The sequence below is a fragment of the Ambystoma mexicanum genome, chromosome 11 (assembly GCF_040938575.1).
Source record: "Ambystoma mexicanum isolate Mex_15411 chromosome 11, UKY_AmexF1_1, whole genome shotgun sequence".
Classification (NCBI taxonomy): domain Eukaryota; kingdom Metazoa; phylum Chordata; class Amphibia; order Caudata; family Ambystomatidae; genus Ambystoma; species Ambystoma mexicanum.
Genome location: NC_090934.1, coordinates 447,033,877 through 447,054,304, shown reverse-complemented (window position 1 = coordinate 447,054,304; position 20,428 = coordinate 447,033,877). Strand labels below are relative to the sequence as shown.

Below are 20,428 nucleotides of genomic sequence, written 5' to 3'. Positions count from 1 at the left end.
CAGACAATCGCACGCGCACACTGTGCGCCAGATGCATGTGCCACTTGTGCGTTAAATTCTATGAATTACCCCCTATATCTGTAAAAGCCTTACGTAGGGCTCTAACGCATTTCACATACGGTACTCCCTAAGCAAAATGAGCTCCTCTGTGGCAGCTGGTCAACGGGAGTGAGTTAGTGGCTCTTCGGTGAAAACAAACATGCAAACAAATACAAAAGTATGGGGAGAAAAATAATTGGTTTATGCATCTACCTCAACTCCATGATGATAAACTCATTAGACAAAACATGCATAGGGTCAACCATTTCCCCACCACTCTGCCAATAAAAAAGTCAACGCCATTGAGCATTGGCCTTACCTTCTTGGACGGTGCCTAGTTAAGTACGCCACTAAGTCCCACAACCACTATTCCTGGCTGATTTCAGTGCCACAGTGGCATGTAGCTGACGAGCATTATTCAAGTGCCCCTGAAGACTTTACCTTATCAGATGGCACTCGGATCAGATAGATGCAGTTGACGTTGTTTGGGTACGCAGAGGGGTTATTGGAAGACTTGAGCGAGCCTGTGGTATCAGAGAGCAATGTGCTGCACACATCTGAAGGCAATGCATTAAAAATAAAAAAAATAAAAACAATGATGAGTGCAAATTAACATATCTCGAGCCCATCGTGCCAAAACGCACATTTACCTGCAGTGTAACTTAATGGCTCCCGAATGCCAACCTGTGTCTGCACTTGGCAGCAACAATCTAATTTCAACACCGGAGGACCCCACACATCCCCTCAAAAACGAGCACTTCCCCATCTTCCTAAACCACCATGGCCATATCCCCCGTTTTTCCCCTCTTCTTTGTCTCCCTTTGTGTTTTCATTTTCATCGTAATTTATTAAAGGCTGGTTAATCCAGGGGTCTGCAGAATACACTTTCAGGACAAGCTTTGATCATGGGAGACGCCGAGAGTGGCAGCCGGTGCAGTGTAACTGACTATAACTTTTACATTTACATTAGAAATGTTCTGTAGAGGGCTTGAGCTTTTTGTGTGTGCAGAGAGCAAGAAATGACAGATGTCACCTCATGCACAGTGCCACATGACCAAAATTCAGTTCGCTGGTATTTTGAATAATATTGTTATGCCCGCATCAAATGACACCCCATCACTGTTCTCTACTGATTTCCAGTCATGTGCACCAACCCTGACACGCAAGAAAGACTTTGAGGCAACTTGCGTGGGTGCATCCAGATTTAATGTTGGCATAGTGGTGAAGGGAAGAAGAAGGAAGGTGAGATATGATGTAATCAGGATCATGAATCAATGCCTTCTGGGTCTGCCACCGGTATGAGGAATTTTGATCAAAGCTGGGCCACCCAGCAATAAATGTGCTCTGGCAGTGGCAGTGGATGAATGTTGGGATGCCACCAGTGAAGAAAACTACAAAGCCAGCTTTCATGAATGCTGGGACACTTTCAGTGGTTCAATGTTAAGGCCCTGTCTGTGGATGAAGGCTAGGATGCAATCAATTGAAGGAAGTTGGGAAGTCATTTTTGATGAAAGTTTCTTTCATTAAGGAATGCACGAATGTCATCACTGATTAATACTGAAATGTTAGAAAGGAATACGTGCAAGAATGGGCAGTGTGACTAATGCTGACATTCAATCAGTGAGGATTGCTATGATGCCAGCATTGATGGATCCTTTGATGGCATCAGTGAGGAACTGTGCAATTCTGTCACTGAATATATGCCGTGGAGACATCATTGGTGGAAGCTGGAATGGTATCAGTGCTTTAAGATAGGATGACAACAGGGAATCATGTTAGTATGCCTTTGCTGATGAATGCTCATAAACCATCAGTGATAGATGTTAGGAAGCTTTAAGTGTGTGTAACTGTGTAAGAAAAATTTACATTGTAAATTTGTATATTTATTTGGGTAAATCTGATAGCCCAATTGGATTTTACTATTTGGGATATCGAAGAGCTCAGTCCGGGAAGGGATGACCGTAATAACCCAAACTCCTTACTGCACTGGTAGAGGGTGTTGATTTTAGAAACATCCAGGTTGCTCAGTCCATTTCTCTGTCCAATGGGCGTGTCTGAATTTGGCTTCGGGATGATTGTCGGCTGTCCGTACGTACTACTGAAAGCATATCTGGGGAGATGAAAAAATTGTTTAAGAAGCACAACCTGTATTGTCCAATTGTAAACCACTTTAAGGTGAAACTTGAGGCGAATCATCTCCGGCTCCGGAAGCACCTCAAAACCTTTCTCTTTTCTTCTGTTTTTTCTCCTCCTTTTTCCCTTGCTGACTTCCTGGCTGATACTGAAACTGTACTGGTTACGGTGGCCACCCTCTGATCTTGGGCCCAGGTCCCCTCCCCTGCCACTGGCACACCTGCACTGCCTTCCTGGCAACCCTCGCACTTGGGGATCGTTTTCTGTATCCCTACAGTCCCACTACCAGCACTTGACACCTGATGTCTGCACTTACCCTTGCACTTGCCACCTGCTGGCAGTACTTGACCTATTGTTATTTATTCTATTATCCCATGTACCGCTCTGTTCACACCCACCCCGCACTTTCCTCCTTTCCCCTTCCCATGCACTTGCGTGATCTGAATGACACCTGGCCTAGTATGATCGTTGTCTGTCTTCCCTCTGTACCCACTCCCTTGCCTCGTCGGGCCTTGAAACACTTGTGTATAGGCATGTTATAAATGCCAGATCATATCATATCTCTATTGGAGGTCTGAAATTAGGACTACATTTGTTCAGAAAAATGATGCTTTCGTAAGTTAGAATTGTTTACATTAGTTTTCACGCATGCTCCTTCGTTACTCCTCTGCACATGCTACCCAGCTCAGGCTAGAACCCCTACCTCCATTCCTTGGCCAGGGAGGTCACCAGCACATAAGTGAGCAAGCCCTTGCTCCATCTCTTCTGACTGTCTCATTGGGGACGGTTCTTTGCTATCTATGAAGTAGGTCTCTAGGGATCACTGTGAGAACATATTTTGGGCCTCATTACGCGGTAGGCGGCAGCCATGGCGCTATTAGCGCCATGGCTACCCCCTTACCGCATTCTGGGTCCGGGTTCCCGAAATAGGGACTTACCGGGCCATTCCAACCTTGGAGGACCCGGTAAATCCTCATTCCGGGAACCATTCCCCATACCCATTCGAGCCCCCATAGGGCTCAATGGGAATGGGGATGGAGCTAATAACGGTACTGCAATTTGCGGTACCGTTATTAGCTCTGAAGTCCCTTAACGGAAGGGACCCACTTAGGGACCTCGGAATAGGGTGGTAAGGGATTACCGGCACCTGTGCCCTTACCGGTGCCGGTAATCCCTTACCGCCACCGCGTATTGAGGCCCTTTGTGTTCCTTAGTAATGGATTTTCTCTTGAATTACTCATCTACGTTGTAAAGGTACTAATGAACAACTAAAAATGATACATGTTTACAGGTGGGGACTTGAAATGATTTATAGAAAAAAAAACATCAGGAATGAATGTGGTTTGAATAGTTAAGGTAGCCATAGTGAGAAGACAATGTTTTGAAGGAAGAACTACTGACACAATATAATCTTGGAAACTTCATCGAATTCCATTAGGCCTGATGTGCCTGGTGTATGGATTATATCTTAGTCTGATTCACACTTTTCTACCATAGACATGATCTGCAGATTCAGATGGAGCAAGACTTTCAAAAAGGCCAACAAAATTAGAAGACTAGGCCATGTTTACTCAACTCCTTGTGGATTTTATGAGAAGGGTTTTATTCAATAGAATATTGTCTTAATCATTCAGGTGAACATTTCAGACTTACTTTCCATAGTGCATGACGGAAGCAAAGTCATATTCCAGGCCCAGGTTATTGGTGTTTTCTTTGTTAAAATTGCCACCATTTCCTAGCAGAATAAACAAACAGTAAGAAACACATCTCAGAAAACCTGAGAACAAAGAGCAGCACCGGTTTATAAAGAACAACTGCACAGGTTGCTCAGGTCGGTTGCTCTTATTTTTATGTATCAGGGTAAGATCACTTGCGAGATCTGAATTTCACTAGGCCTAGTAAGATCGTTGTTTTTTGTCTTCACCCTGTTTCCCATCTTGCTTTGTCATGCATTGAAAGACTTGTGAAAAGGTGTGTTATAAATGCCATATCATATCATATCATATTTGAATGTATTCAATTTACAATCATGACTAATCTGTCTAATTTGTCTAGAAGCACTGAACTCTATCTGATATGCTACTCGCCCACCCCCATTAATCTCTTATTTCAATATTTGTATCTCATTTCATAAGATACAAATATCCTAAGTATGTCAAATAACTAAAGCTTTGTATTAGTTTATAACAATATCCAGTGACTTGGCTCACTCATCCTGGGGCTATGCACCAGTCATTGTACTACTGTAACCGGCCCAAAAAGGGGCTTGCTCTAATGCACCTCTTCCTAGAAGCCACAATACATTTGGATAGAACCAGACAACATCAGGGCCTTGAAGTTATCTCAGAAGTACAGAGGCTGAGTGCAACTCAAAGGAGTGGTCAAAACCATTGCTTCCTATCTGCCATATACTGTTCCACTGTTTCCAGGGACAATCCATTGCATAGGCAAACAGCTGGACCCTCCTTTTATTTTCTTCTTATCTTGTGAAATTCATTAACATGTAAATGTAATTTAAGAATAACAGCATGCTTCCTGTGATATGATATGCTAGCCATTGTGTGACACCACCTTGATGCTTTGGCACTCAAATGTTGTGTCCAAGCAGGCCTCAGTAGGCTTCCCCTGTATACTGAAACCTTGACTGAATTTAAGATTTGAGATGCCCCTTACCACCGCTATGTTAGAGAGTTAGTGTTTTTATGGATTGTCCCAAATGTATTCTAACCAAACCTATTTAATGTTGTCCTCTCGTAAGTATATATAACAATGAAGGGGAGAGAATGCAATTCGATCAGAGTCAGACCAGAAAAACAGATTTACTGCACTTTGTATTAAGGAGGCCTAAGAGTTGCTTCAGAGACACCCTCTCTGTGTTTGGACCCACTTGCTCCCAGGTGTTGACCTTCCCTTTGCCCCTTTAAGAACTGAGCAGGACGAACTGTGCCTGGTAGACCTTCAGAGCGAGAATGACATATTTCCTGGCATACCACCTGGTGAAGTGGGCCACCCATGAGTAGATTGTGATAAATAAGACAATGACGTGTACACTTGGGGATGTCGGGATAACTCAGTGGAGAACCTCAATCCCAAGCAGGTGACATCACCAAGTCAGGCTCGCCCAAGGAGGACCTGGTTCCCATAATCTGCTCCTTCAAATATCACCAAATGGCAATGAATACTGATCACTGCTGACCTTTGCGGCAGATATCAAAAGAGGGTTCATGGTGCACATCTCCCTAATAAAGTCACTCTTAAAATGTTTGCTTAACAATAATATTCTTGAAAATAGCCCCCTGGAAAATATCACCCATCAATAAATCAATAAATATCAGGTTTAAGGCACAAGGAGAAAGTGGAATTGTTGGAGAGGTCCTGCTCACCAATCAAGTATAGAAGAAAGGTATGGACAAAATACAAAAAAACCTGAAAATATAAACCTTAATAAGTAAAGTGAACCTTAAAACAAATCATTAAAAATAAATCAATGGAATAGCAATGCCTAACACACAAAAGCGAAAATATTTAAAAACTGATACTTATTATCCGAGAAAATTATTTTTAAGAAATATATTATCACATGGACCCCAGTGAGTTATCTAGCTCCAACTGTCCACTGTGATGCCATTCTCCAACTTGGTTGGGGACTGCAGAGAGTGCAAGCTTTGTCACTGTACCTGGTGAGATGTTGGCTGTTACGATAGTCACATAATTATCACGGTCACTTCGGCTCTGCTCGTGGTAAAAGCCCAGGGCATGGTTCAGCTCATGCTGGATGGTTCCCTTTGATAAACAACCCCCTGACAGCGATACTGCCTGGCCGCCTCCAGACTTTCCAACGTATGACCAGCACCTAGGGCAGAAGATTGATTGATTTGATTGATTGTTTATTTGTATAGCGCCGATACACAATGTGCAACAGAACCCCATAAATCACTGCACTGTGACCCTTGTAATATGAGCAATGCCACTCATTCACGCACTGTAGTTCTGCACAGAGAATGCTATTCATTCGACTCTGTCTCCTGTTCTAGTGAACTACACAAATGCATCTATGTTCCGGCATTAACAAAGCGCAGACTGCATATCAAAAGCGAATGCGAGATGTTTAACATCTCCCAATCTCCAGGGCACATTAGTCGCTGTTCCCGAAGCCAGCATAGCCTATCCAAGCTTCCCAGACACCGATGGAAAGCAATCTGTGCATATAACGCAACACTAATCCGAAGATTTAGACCAGTAAGAAGCAAAGTACAGAGCCTTGAAGCGTACCATGAAGAGAGCCTTCAACAGCAAGAGGGTATGTGCGATGGAATAGGTCGGTCTAGCAACTGACAACATTATCTAGAGTGAATTTACTGAGTATCCCACAATGAAAATCTTTATGATCAAGAGTGCATTTATAAATATATGACATGACACCAGCGAGAGCCTCAAACAGGAGCCCAGATTGAATTAAGCCTTGGAGAATCCAGTTCCAGGGCATTGGGCAGAAGGAGGGAATGTATATAGGCATGCAGAGACCATCAATGAAATACTGCAACATGAAGGGGATTGTGTGGATCTATGGAGGTGGCAGCACCAGGAGCCTGTAACAGTAAGGACCACACATGCAAGTACACTCTAGCCATGAGTTCATAGAATTGTATGAGTGAAAGTTGAAGAAAACGCAACATCATCCTATGAGAAGGCTGCATGTTGGGTGTTTTGGAAAGTCCCACCACCTGAGCTTATGACAACAAGATTGAACATTCAGGACCAGGAACATCCAACAACAGGAACCTATCACACACTCTCGTGCCATTGAAAGTCCAGCACAAAATGTTTCCAAAGGCAAGTAGGAACGCACTGAATGGAATATACCAGCATTGAATGGGAATGTTTGAACGAGTAGACGGTCCTTTAAAGGGCGGCTGTGGGAGCGATAGTGCACTATGGATCTGTGGATAGTCCAGCAGTGGGAGCCCCCATCATCTGACAAGTCTCCCATGGACCTGTCTTTAGAGACAATCGTGTATTACTAGCATTACCAAGAACTATCTATGAGACTGTTTTAAAAAAAAAAGGAGAGTCAGTAATCCAATAACCATACGACAATCACATTTTCTTTTCTCCAAAATATCACGAAGTTAGTAAACCACCTTGAAAGGATAACTTAAATCGTAAAACATATTGTAAAGGGAGCTATGTTATCAGGAAATCTTGAAAAAGAACATGTTTTTGCCTAATAATTATATTATCCTTCCAAGAAGTATTCCTGACTGTTTGCCTTTGTTCGTAAAGCACCATCTGTTGTTAACATTAGTGTTAGACCTTGAAACTGGCCGTGTTCTTACCCATCCACAGATTGGATCTGCAGGTAATTTGATTCCGTTGTTCGGTTCACAAAGCGAATGCAGGTCAGTGTTGAAAACTCCTGCATTGCATCAGTGATTGCACTCACATCTGCAGAACCTGAGAGCAAAAGAGAGATCATGCAGATGTTGTATTTATTTTACAGTTTTTGAAGGGACGTCTGAAATCAGAGGTAGGAATTAAAGAGGTATGCGAATTAGCAGCCTACGTGTGGAATGTCACTCACTGTAGGTGGAGCTGAGGGTGTACGCCACTTTAACTGTTCCATCACTGGATTTGGGCCAGAAGCAGTTGTTGTTTGTGCATACCATGGCACTGCGTCCAGGTTTCATGGCAATATCCCCCTCACGCATCTGCTGTGAACTACCTATCGAGAGAGAAGAGAGTGTTGGAATGCAGAGTCTGACACCAGACCCAACAGTAACAAGGTTGTTGAATTGGACTCCGCCAGCAGGGGAAGGAAGCCAATTGGAAGAAGATTGCAATGCCCAAGCCATTCAAATGGAAGTAATTACAGATTTGGTGGCTACAGCATTGTCTGTTCAGAAAACCAAAGTGTAATTAATGATATAAGTGTCCTGGGTGTCTGTCACGATACGTCTTATTATACCTGAAGTTAAATGCACCAAATATGTGACATGTTATTCATACATGCAAAGTTCACATTCATCAATATTTTATAGAATCAAAGTAATAGATTATGTATAATTAATCCAAAATTGGTTTAAATGCAAACATAGAAATATAAGGAGAAAAAAAATCTAAAAGTGTTTCGACCAAAACAAGCCTTTTTCAAGGCTAAAGGTGTGCCTTTACTGAACATATGTGCATCCACGTGACACAGAAAAGTCTGTTTTTCATTGAACGATGTTGTGGTGCCCATACTTTGCTGAATGTTTAATTACACTATAGCTTAGGATGAACTTTTAATATCAACATTGTAGGCATTCCCATAGGTGCTGACAATTCATAGAGTGTGGGTGCTCCCTCGGTCACATTTGTTTTTTTCAGTCCGGAGAAAATGTCTTATATCAGTACTGTTGTCAGGATGTCACCACATACGCAGGTATGGCCCTTTGAAGACAATATTTCCTAACTTGTTGGAACACCAGCATGGATACTATCTGCTTAACTGCAATGAAACTTCGAGGTTAATGTCATATTTCACATGCAACATCATATTAACGTGTACATTGAACAGGAAGCTCAGATAGCCAGAAATCCATTATGAACTTTACACTATCCTTGTATAAATAAAAAAGCTCTGTTTCAATTTACCGTGACTTAAACATAGAATCAAAAAACAAATCTAGCACTGTGTTCCTATATTCATTATAATCACCTTTCTCACGTGACCACAGTGGATAACATATCCCACCTTTGCCTAGGTTTTTAAATACATACATTTAAGAACAGAACTCTTCACTTATTATTGATCCTATTAATTTCTAATGCCACATTCCAAAACATGTTTTATGTAATCTGACAGTCAAATAATAATTTTATTTAGAAATTTGAGATTAATTTTCCGGTGCACCTTCTGTGTTTAAATCTATCGAGTGTGTGTTCGATGTGCAGAGTACAATAATACAAATCAAATCAATGTTCCGAAAGGTTATATTTGTATATGCATGTGGGCCAAGTTAACCTTTTTGGAAACAAGTGAGCATGTACAGATTTTGCAGACTGTAGGGTAATTCATTATCTTCCAATGGCCTAACCTGTATTGGTTCTTCACTTTGAAACTATTTTTCATGATCATTCTCAGGGGCCACTGAAATTCTCGCTCACCTAATTTGTTTGCTCTTAACCTTATTATTTTTGGTTTTCCCTACATGCTTTCTCAAGCCTGCATTCTCTGATTTGTGCTTAACCTTTTTCTCTGTGGATTAGTTTGGCCATTAGTCTTTAGTTTGTTCTTACCTTTCTTCTTATGGGTGGTTTCCGCTGACCCTTACTCTTTGATTTATCTTCACTTTTATTCTCTGTGATTTGTTCTTGCTCGCATTCTTTGTTTTACTGTCATCGTTTTCCAATGTGGTTTCCTTGAACCTTTATTCTATGTGCCATCATCTCACCTTTGTTCTCTTTGGTTTCCACTCTCATACATTTTAGGTTGTTTGCTTTCACTTCTTTCTTTTCTTTGATTCCCACACTGACTCTCTAGTTTTCTTTAAAATGTATTATTGGAGCTTGCTTTCAACGTTATCCTCTTTCATCTTTATTATCTTGTATTTGCCCTTGCCTTTGTTCTCTGTGGCTGATAGAATGAGCCCAAATTGGCTGAACTTAAAGGGGATAAGACGGAAGTCCTGGTGGTGGGTTGTGACTTCTTGCCATCTATGTTGGACCCTCTTTATGTCCCACCACTATTAACATAACAATCAAAACATGGAGTGATGTAGTCATAATGGGAAAGGACCAGATGCCAAAGAAGAAAATGTAGATTGTTGCCGGTGTTGGGCAAATTGGAGACAATCCAGTGCAGGTTGTGACAGTTGCTTGCTTAACGACATAGGTGATTCAGTGCGCGTTGAATTCTCAATGGAGCTTTTACCTAAATCACAGTGCACATCCACTCGGCCGCTGTCAGTGGGAAACACATGCAAAACAAGGCGTTTAGCAGGCGTTTTATGCTATCTAGTTGGAAATGATGCCAAAGGCATCACAAACATGTGTCGTGCAAGGCATGTGAAGCAAAGCGCAGCATCTGCGGAAACACAGCATGCCCAGGGGTAAAGGTGCTTTGCCTTTGTGCACCTATCAAGTGCCCGTAGGATCCAGAGTGTGGGAAGATTGCATCGGCAGTCTCCCTCTCACCAATTACCTATTGAACCAAGTTCAAAATGAAGTGGTCAGGTGACACGCAGTGCCACATGATCCAAAGTCAAATCAGTGATGGTGGCGCATGTGATGCTGGAAATGCATTGGAGGGACAGGGCCTCCGTATCCTTGTCCTTTTCTGCTTTTTATCGTGTGTTCTGTCGTGTTTTCCACGCAGGAGTTCATGTGGGACTCCTGGCGGTGCAGGTCTCTCTCCTTTGGTTTGGTGAACGGACCTGTGGGATACCCTTATGGCACCCATGGGTAGGGGTACAACCCTGTGCCACTAGTGTATGTTTTTGGGCACCTGTGTGTGACCCACAGAGCAGGGTACGGGCTGTTGGCAGCTCCATGCTGAAATGACTGGTGCCCTGAGCGCCCTCCATTTTGGGATGCCCAGGCCCTGTCATTGGAATCGGTAGATTTCTGATGGAGACAAAATGGCCCCCATGGCCTCTTGCCTTCCATCACCTGTTACCTTGATCTTCCTGAAGACCCGGGAAGCCCTGCCTCTGTCCCTTCCCCCTGACTGGCTGTTGGGTGGAAGTTCCATATATGGTAGTGTGGGGAAGTGCCGACCAGACTGGCTGGAGCCTTCTCAACGACCGTATGTTGTGGGTACGCCTGTGGGTGGGACCTGGGTGAATGGAGTTTGTGACAAATATACATTCTATGTAGTGACTGTCTAGTATCTGGTGTTTGACACAATGGTTGAGACAGCCCTGCCCGAAACCGATATGAATGCAGCTTGGAGTGTTGAATGGCTCGGTACTTGTCCCAATACACATAACTTGTTGTGAGTGTCTGGAGAGAAGTGAATGGCCTGAATACCTTGTGTGCCTGATTGGCTGCCTGCCTGCATGAATGCCCGTAGTCGTGATTGGATGCTTGAGTGCGATCCAGCGGAATGAATGGGAGATCAACAGTATATCTAGGGACCTCTCACTGCGAGAAATCGTGTTCTGAAGCTGAAGTCCACTACGACGAGTAACTGGAGTAAAGCTTAACCTTGAGCCCTACTGGATGAGAAGAATTGCTGTTGCTCTCCTTCGTAATCTGAAAGCTGCTGTGCTTCAAGAACTGACCCAGGGAGGACCTGGTAAGGCGCCATCTTCCCGAGCTATGAGGGACCATCGTGCACAGCTGATCTTTGCCTAAGCTCCCTGGTAGACAGACCTTCGACAGGCTGCCAACCCGATACGGGGACTGCTACGGAACTCCAAGGAGAAGCGCCCGGACTGTTGTCCACCACTGTCGCCGACCGCCGTCGCCGACTGGAGCCGCCGTGCTCCCGTTGCCTAAAAAACTGCATTGATCCCATGACGCTCTCGTCCGCATCGGCGCCGCTGTATCCTGCTGGAGAAGGCCTGACCGTCAACGTGCTGAGGAGCATCCACCGGTGGGTTTCCCGCCACCCAAAGACCACAGAGACGCCGATGACTTGACGCCGTTGCTGGGCCACAGTTCTTCAACTCTTTGTGGTCCAGAACTATCGACACCGAGGTGCTCCGCACGCCTCTTCCTTGCAGGATGTTTACTCTTCCCCATCAACGAGCACCGCTAGGAACGACGCGGCCACTTCACCGTGGTGGCTCGACCTGTTCTCCATCGGACTTTCGATGACCCATGACTCCTGCCTGAAAGGGAGGACACTGAAGAAGGGTTGTCGATTTCCCCGACACGGAACGCTACAACACCAAGGTACTTTGGGGTTGCCGAACTATTGGGAAGTCTAAGGGTGAACAATATATGGACTGGGCTTGTATCTTTCTTCTACAGGTTGCCCAGGTGAGGGGATCTCCACACAGAACTGTGTTTAATGGTAGTTACCAGTATTCTGCCTATTGCTCAACCCTCTCGCTTTCTTTCCTCTCTCTACTGCTGGTTTCCTCTTTATTTTGATCTGTTTTAATGAGGCTCTTGATATGTGTAGTGTTTCGTGAGAAGGTTGTAACGCACATTAGGTGCTCATCACTAGGGGATTTGTCGTGATTGGAGAGCAAAGATTTGCGATCTGTGAAAAAAGCCTATTTGGCTGAATATTTCAATAATTTCAAGGGATAGCCTCTACATTCTAGTCTGGATATAAGGTCATTAGTGTGTGTGTGGTGAAATCATCTTTAAACGGGCAGCTCTGCCTTACCCTGATTAGTTGACTGCATGGTAACTTTTCACTGAGTGATTTGGAATGTTGGCTACTAAAAAAAGACACATGTTCCTATCCTTTTCCTTGCAGTACAGAACTGAATATAGCCAGCCACGATAGTGTCTAATTAGTAGGTCCATGAATGGTACCTAGTCGATACTCCACTGGTGAGTGAAATGGAGCTTTGGGTTACAAATTTGAGCCAGTCAATTAAATCTATTAGCGTCCGCATGCCGGGTGAAAAACAATTCATTGATATAACGCTTCCAATCAACAATGTGTGATTCAAATGAGAATGTTAGAAACAATGTAGATGTTTTCGAAGTTTGCGGTCCCTTTGATTTGTAAAAACAAAGATTTACCAAAGGCAAAGAAGTTATCACATAGAGCTATACGAAGCAGCTCCATCAAGAACCTAGTAGGAACCTCATGGTGTCGTGGACGTTGGTCAAGAGGGTGTTTCACTACATCTAAGGCAGCTTCCAGAGACATGTTGGTATGAAGCACTGATATGTTGCAAGTGACAAAACGATCTATGGAAATGTCAAAGGGGTGACGCTCCAGCCACATAATGCCGGCTGTGGTTTTCTTCAAGTGGGATCGCATCCCCATGGCCAAAGGTTGTAAGAAGTAAAACAAATATTTGCCACAAGGTTCAAGGACTGACCCACATAATGAGACAATTGGGCATCCTGGTAGATTCTCCTGGTCCTTGTGAATTTTGGGAAGTGTGTAATAGTACAGAAGTGCGAACATCCCAAGTGGCCAAAAACCCTGATTCCTGACATGATAAGTAACCAATTTCCACTCTTGCTCTACATAGTTCCTGTAGTCTAAGCATGATCGTATTTGTGGGATGCAGTCTAATATGAGCATAGTATAGTGTGAAGTATTAGACAAGAGAGCATTGACCATATTATCATGTTTAGTGGTATCCAGTACCACTATGCCTCTGCTTTCATTGACAGGTGTGATTGATAATTTTCTACAATCTTGGAGCTGTTTAAGAGCAGTATTTCTCCTGGGCCAAGATTTTTGTGGTGCAGAGAATTCCGAGAGCTAGTTCTTTCAAAGATAAGAATTTCAGGAGGAGTGTCCTGATCTGAGGGCCTAAATTCAGAAGGTGAACAAAAAGGAGAAAATGCTGAAGGTGCTGGCTCTGTGTTATTATTAAAGAAGGCTGCAAGTCTGATTTTTCTAAAAGAAACTGCACAGCTCCAAACTCAAACCCTGTGACAACACACTCATCTGTGTAGGGGTGAGCTGTTGAGAGGAAAGATTGAATACAGGCAAACATCCTAATGGGGGTAATTCCGTCGTTGAGTGTCTGAAGTGCTGGTATCTGCCTAGTTCATTGGTTTGATCGGCCCTGATCGGGTTGGTCACGAATGTCTGATCCGTCTGGTATCAATGGTCATCGTCCTAATGTCAGGCCTTTGCGCAAAAAAGTCCTGACATACATGGCCTGCTGTTCAGGACCTTTGGAAGTTGAAACATTCTCGCTGGAGGAGCTTGAGGTGTTCGAGGAGGACACCCATTTTCTTTTCATGCTCCAGTCATCCCTGCCACCATTAATGGCAACCTTGAAAATTGTAATGCCATTTTGCTGGCTCAATATCTCCATTTGCTCAACCAGCTGCAAGTGCTGAAAAATGATGCAGTTTGCTTGGACAAGGGCATACCCTATGCTCAGCTGGTATAACTGGTGTGTGGAAGTCTCCTTTGGCTTGACATCAGAGCAGGTATCCAGTTTAAATCTCTCTGTATGATCAATCATGCATGTTAGGGAGAATTCTCCAAATTGCTAATTTCCCTTACCTTTTAAGTCCCTCAGCAGCTTTGCTGGATTTCTAGGGTTTAATTTTTTCACCTGGTAAGAGTGTGAGCCTTTTTTCCCACTCTTACATGTGTTTTGCTGTGTGTTTACATTTTTATGCTCATGGACTAAGGAGTCTCACCCACCCCATAGTCATCATCTTTTTACTCTGTGTCACCCAGCACTTTTAGTGCAGTGACACAGGGTTGTCTTTTCAGACTTCTCATTTTAAACTCCATTTTCTGGGGCTGACTACGGTCTCCAAGAACATGTAAAGTTACCATTGACTTTACTAGTCTTTTTAAATTTACAGACCCAGTACACCCTATCTTCCAATATCCTCTCGTTGGTTTGTTCATACCCCTTTTTGCTCATTCGCTCTCCTCATAGCTCTCTTTGGTTCGTTCTTACCATTATTCTCCCATTTTCTCTCACCTTCATTCTCTTTGGTGATGATCTCAAAGACATCCAGGTTCTGGTGTTTGACAGACTGTTCATCTGAAAGGAAAGGTACATTATCAGCTCAATATCTGTCAAGAGATTCACAATCACCCACACATCTTTCAGCATTTAAATGAGTGTACTTACATCTTTTCTCCAGTTCGTAGAATATCTGCCAAAAAAGGGAAATTAATGTTCAATGCCTCCATGAAATGATCCACATTGGAAAACAATGATTCTAACGAAACCTAATGGTCTGGTTCAGAGGGGCATATTTGGATAAATGCTCATGTAAAACTGAGAACATATATCTGTGTGTCTGATAGGCTGCACAAGTGGTTACACAAGGGGTTCCTGTTGTACCTTACACATGCCTGTTCACTCACTCATGAAAGACACATAGGGCATATATACATTAATCTACAAATGCAGTCACTTACTCAGAATATGCTCACATAAAATGTACACCTGCATCAAGAAGTGTAGGCACCCCTTCAGGATAGGGCCCTTTGGACAATGTACCTGCATCTACAGGTGCCGTAACTCATTCAACATATGCACATGTGGACAATATATACCAGCATCTACAATTGCATTTTCCGACTCAAGTTATGTCCATATGGTATATAAATATGCAACTGCACATGTATGTGCACACTTATCCCTGTATGGCAGGTATAAGTGCATCTACAAGTGTAGTCAGTCTCTCATATGTCCACACAGAAGATTTGTTGCTAAATGTGCCATCACTCACTCATCTTCTATATGTTAATGCCACTCCATCATACCATGTAAACCTTAAACATGGCACTGCTTCAATGACATGATATGAAATGAAGTGACGCCAGTCACTGCTGATATCTTTGTTTGTTTTGACTACTAGGAGGCGCTAAAACATTAGAGTTCTAGGAGGGAGAAATTGCATATGAGGAGGGACACAAAACTTGTAGTTGTTGTTTGGTTATTTATCCACCCATTGGCTGACCATGGTCATGCTAATTCCTATTGTCATTCCCACCCACTTCCTGCCCCTGCCCGCCCAACACACATCCTCCTGGGGTTGCTTCAAGCTAGCTTTATCAAGCCTTACCAGTAAACTCTCTGCTCGAAATACCTGCCAGTGATTTTTCACTGCAGACTTCTGAGAGTTAGTGTGTTAGTGAATTAATTGGAGCTGTAAACACACTACTGGCATAATAAACATTGTTTAACCAGGTCTGCCTTCAACCGCTCAATTTATAAGCACTATGCATGTCCTTCGTGGATATTGTGTTAAACACAATAATTGGCAAAGCGAACAGTTTTGGCTTCTGTATAAGTATTAGGAATTTGGCAGGAACTGCTCTTATATGTCTAGGTAGTTGCACCATTGTGTAGCTGCTACCATCGATGGCTAGTTTCTAACACTATGCCAGTGCCTGGCAAATGCCTTTCCCATGCCTACACAAATGCCGACATTGTTGGCATTGTCGATGTTCCTTCCAGCTCTGCATTCTAAATGTACTGGGGCTTTTATCAAGCTATAGAAGCGACCAGGGCTCTATAAAGTATTGCTTGAGTTCAGTGTTAATGGCATAGAGGAAGTTGGCGCCTGCCGTTGATACACTCATTGTCTACGCATAGAGTACATGAGTCAATAAAAGCCAATTAACAAAAACACAGTGGTTACATACTATCACCAAGGATCTCACATGTACAAGTACACCCACTGTGTTGGCCAGCTGGGCGGATTCACATACATGCAGCTATACGTTAGACTGCAGCCAGGGTTCCCAATTGGACTGGTACACCCATAGTGGTGCACAGCTGGCAAGCTTCGTACACGTGCAGGTACACATAGAACTGCAGTCACGCCTCTCATTTGCAGGGGCATCTTCCTGGCAAGATTCAGAAATATGCGAGTATACATTGTACTCTAGCTAATGCATCACCTGCACATGTAAGCTTGCTGTGCGGATCTCTTGGAAGACTTTATGTACATGCATGTATATATCACATAGTTATTAAGTCTAGCACCTGTATTGGTCCACTAAAATATAGCACATCTGCGAGGTTTCCTTCACATGCAGCAACATTAACGAGGCTCTCCTCTGCAAATGGTACACCCAGAGAAAAGTACACTTGGGAGTTTGCCATGTGTACAGATAAACGCACAAAACCAATCTGAAACTCTCACAGGCAGAGGCACACTCAAAGTGAAGCAGGTTTGGGAGTCTGCCAGGCATATACAAGCATACAGCATTTATGAAGCTCACGTGTGTACAGATAAACACACAGTTTAATACGCCAAATCGTCTGTTATGTACAAAGATGCGCACGCATACTGTCTTTGAGGACCTCACCTGTACGGGTACACTTACACTGAAATTCTCCCGGGACTGTGCCATGTACTTGAATACACACAGATACTTCTCTAAGGCCCCTGCGTGTACATGTCAACTCACAGTGAAGTACAAACGGGCGTCTGCCAGGTATATTTATAAACAGATGCTACCTCTGATGGTGTCACCTGTCCAGAAATACTCACAGTAATCCCGCATAGGAGTCTAGCATGATTACCGATCAACACACATACTCACGTGGAGGCTCCTCCCTGTACAAATACTCACAGTGAAGTACTCCTGGGTCTCTGATAAACAGGCATACTCTCTGAGGCTCTTATCAGTGCATGAACACTCACAATGTGGCACTTGTGTACAGGCGCGTTATAAACGCCACATCATATCATATCATGTCATACTATTTCTGAAGCCCTCGCCTGTAAATTACACCAACGCGCTAGTACTCCTGGATGTCTGGCATGTGTACAGATAAACACACATACTATCTCCCGAAGCACTCACATATACAGGACTACTCACAGTGAAGGACACCTGGATGTCTGGCATGTGCACAGATAAACACACATACTATCTTCCGAAGCACTCACATATACAGGACTACTCACAGTGAAGGACACCTGAGTGTCTAGCATGTGTACAGATAAACACACATACTATCTTCCGAAGCACTCACATATACAGGACTACTCACAGTGAAGTACACCTGGGGTTCTGGCATGTGTACAGAAACACACGCATACTCTCTCTGAGGCTCTCATCTGACCTGTAATGCTCACAATGAAGTACACATGGGTAACTGCTCTGTATAAGGATACACGCATATACAGTTTCTGAGGCCCACACCTGTATATGTACACGTTAGTGTAATATATATATATATATATATATATATATATATATATATATATATATATATATATATATATATATATATATATATATATATATATATATTTAAATAAATAGAGTGATGCAGTTTATAATTAAACTTTACACACTTTAAAAGCACGCTAGAATCCTGAATAAATACAATCCACGTAACATCTATAAAATGTTTAACAGCACATTATATTTTAAAAGTAATCCATGTACATCTCAGTTTCATTGGAGCATACAATAATGATGCTTGCATTGATTATGATGCGCAACTTGCTGGCATAGTTCATCTTCATTAAATTAACTTAATATAATCAAACAATTAAATGCATTTCATTTCATTTCCTCTCATAGTGCGTAATTAACAAACGTTTCTCTTCAAATTCGTACCACAGATGAATTATAGCAAGTAATACGGGTAAGTGGGTACCTGATAGACATGTGCACCAGAATTGTCTAGTCCTAATGGTATTTAAGTATTGCACAAACGTTCCTAAATATTCCCTGTGCAGGTGCTCACAAATACTCCATTCAGGCAATAAATGTTGTGTAGTTTCCAATAGGGGAGCCTTGCATAACCAGCACGTTGTACAGGTGTCCCCACCACAGGCCCTAGATCGACAATACAGGTAATTGATTGACACCCATCATCTTAAAGGTTCATCGACATCTTACAGAGGAACATGTCAATATATATATTGTTGAGGTTGGTGGTAACTAATTATAGTGGAGGCAAAGTCGACATTTGTGTAGTAAACCTTGGTGTCTACCATGCTTATAGATAAACACCATACACTCTCTGAGGCTCGCGGATATTCAGGAGTACTTGCAATCAGGTACACCTGGCTGACTGTCAAATGAACACATATACTCTTTCTGAGGCTCTCGTCTGTACATGTGCACACATAGTGTAGCACACCTGGGTGTCTACCATGTTTATACCTAAACTCCTTATTCTTTCCATCTCTTCAGCAGGAGTTCTCACAATGAGGTGCACTGGTGTGTCTGCCATGAATACAGGTGAACACATATACTCTTTCTGAGGCTCGTGTCTGTACATGTGCACACATAGTGTAGCACACCTGGGTGTTTACCATGTTTATACCTAAATTCCTTATTCTCTCCATCTCTTCAGCAGGAATTCTCACAATGAGGTGCACTGGTGTGTCTGCCATGAATACAGGTGAACACATATACTCTTTCTGAGGCTCTCGTCTGTACATGTGCACACATAGTGTAGTACACCTGGGGGTCTACCACGTTTATACCTAAACTCCTTATTCACTCCGTGGCTTAAGCAGGAATTCTCAGAATGAGGTGAATACAGATACACATTCATACTATTCATGACGCTCCCACCTGCACATGAACACGAGCAATGAAGTTCACCTGAGTGCCTGTCATCCACACAAACATTAAAAGCCACCTGCACATTCACAGGCACAGTGAGGTTCAGCCTTGAGTCTGCCATGCATATTTAGAAACACACATACCCGCTCTGGGGCACTCATCTGCACAGGTAACGCGAAGCAGGAGCTCAGGAGGCATGCAGCGAAGAAGACCCATATTCTGCCATCCATCCTCGGGTCGTGGGAGAATTGTTTGATTGCCTCTGTCCTGTTCAACTGCCAATGATTCTTCCTTCTGACCTCTGCAGTATGGATACAAGGACCCGCAGATTATATACTCGGAAGAAGTAAAGAATTAACCAATCAGAACCCAGGATGAAAGGTGGTATGCCTTCTGCAAAGAAAGCAAGGTGTGTCTGTCCTGGAAAGAGGCCCCAGGAAGAAATCACGCTGATATTACAAACTCATGTATTAATAATTAGGTTTCTACTGTGGCCAATTGGTTTGCTACCGATCCTGCATGTTTATGAAGTTTGTGATTAGACACGTTGCCGTTCCTTGGGTTTGGCCCAAGCGGAACCAATGCAAATTCCTGAAAACACCCAAGGTTCTGAGCCAGCCAGGCAGGAACCGCAAGACTTCTAGAAAATGTGGTAGAAAATGTCTATGATCGCTGTTCACAGATGCTTGCTGCTGCTGAAGGCTGAGTAGCCTAGTAGACTTACATTCATGTTTAATATGTAGGTAGATAGATTAGAAAAATAAAGGTGTTAGCATGATAGCCTTTGTTTTTGCTGATGTATCACTTCTGAAAAAAAAACACCAATATAACGTGATAGCAAGAGCATCAACATCTCTATAAATCTCAACACAAAGGGCCGCCATGAGTAGTCTGCTTCATTACAAGTATGGCGGATCCTGAAAAAACTTGGCGGTAACAGAATTAGCACCAATATTCCCGCTCCATGAGTATGGCCCTGGAGTGCAGGAATGACCTCCAGCATCATGTTGGAGGTAAATTCTCCAAAACTCCAGTGAAAAATCAGCATAATTGGTGGAATTACTGCAGCAGAATTATTGCCATGGTAATTCCACCAAAAAAAAAACA

The 20,428-nt window shown here is 43.1% G+C and overlaps 1 protein-coding gene across 1 annotated transcript in view; it reads right to left on the bottom strand.

Annotated features, from left to right (window-relative positions):
- The window catches only part of LOC138504723 (embryonic protein UVS.2-like), a 44,495-nt gene extending 24,875 nt beyond the window's left edge, over positions 1–19,620 (bottom strand). Inside the window, exons 1-9 of the mRNA XM_069625260.1 lie at positions 19,465–19,620; positions 14,901–14,925; positions 14,748–14,810; positions 7,754–7,894; positions 7,509–7,626; positions 5,850–6,025; positions 3,826–3,907; positions 2,022–2,149; positions 481–596 (exon numbers count right to left, since the gene is read on the bottom strand). Coding sequence (XP_069481361.1) covers positions 481–596; positions 2,022–2,149; positions 3,826–3,907; positions 5,850–6,025; positions 7,509–7,626; positions 7,754–7,894; positions 14,748–14,810; positions 14,901–14,925; positions 19,465–19,551 — 936 coding nt within the window. The 5' untranslated portion in view covers positions 19,552–19,620. The remainder of the gene's footprint in view (positions 1–480; positions 597–2,021; positions 2,150–3,825; positions 3,908–5,849; positions 6,026–7,508; positions 7,627–7,753; positions 7,895–14,747; positions 14,811–14,900; positions 14,926–19,464) is intronic.
- Positions 19,621–20,428: the final 808 nt, after the last annotated feature.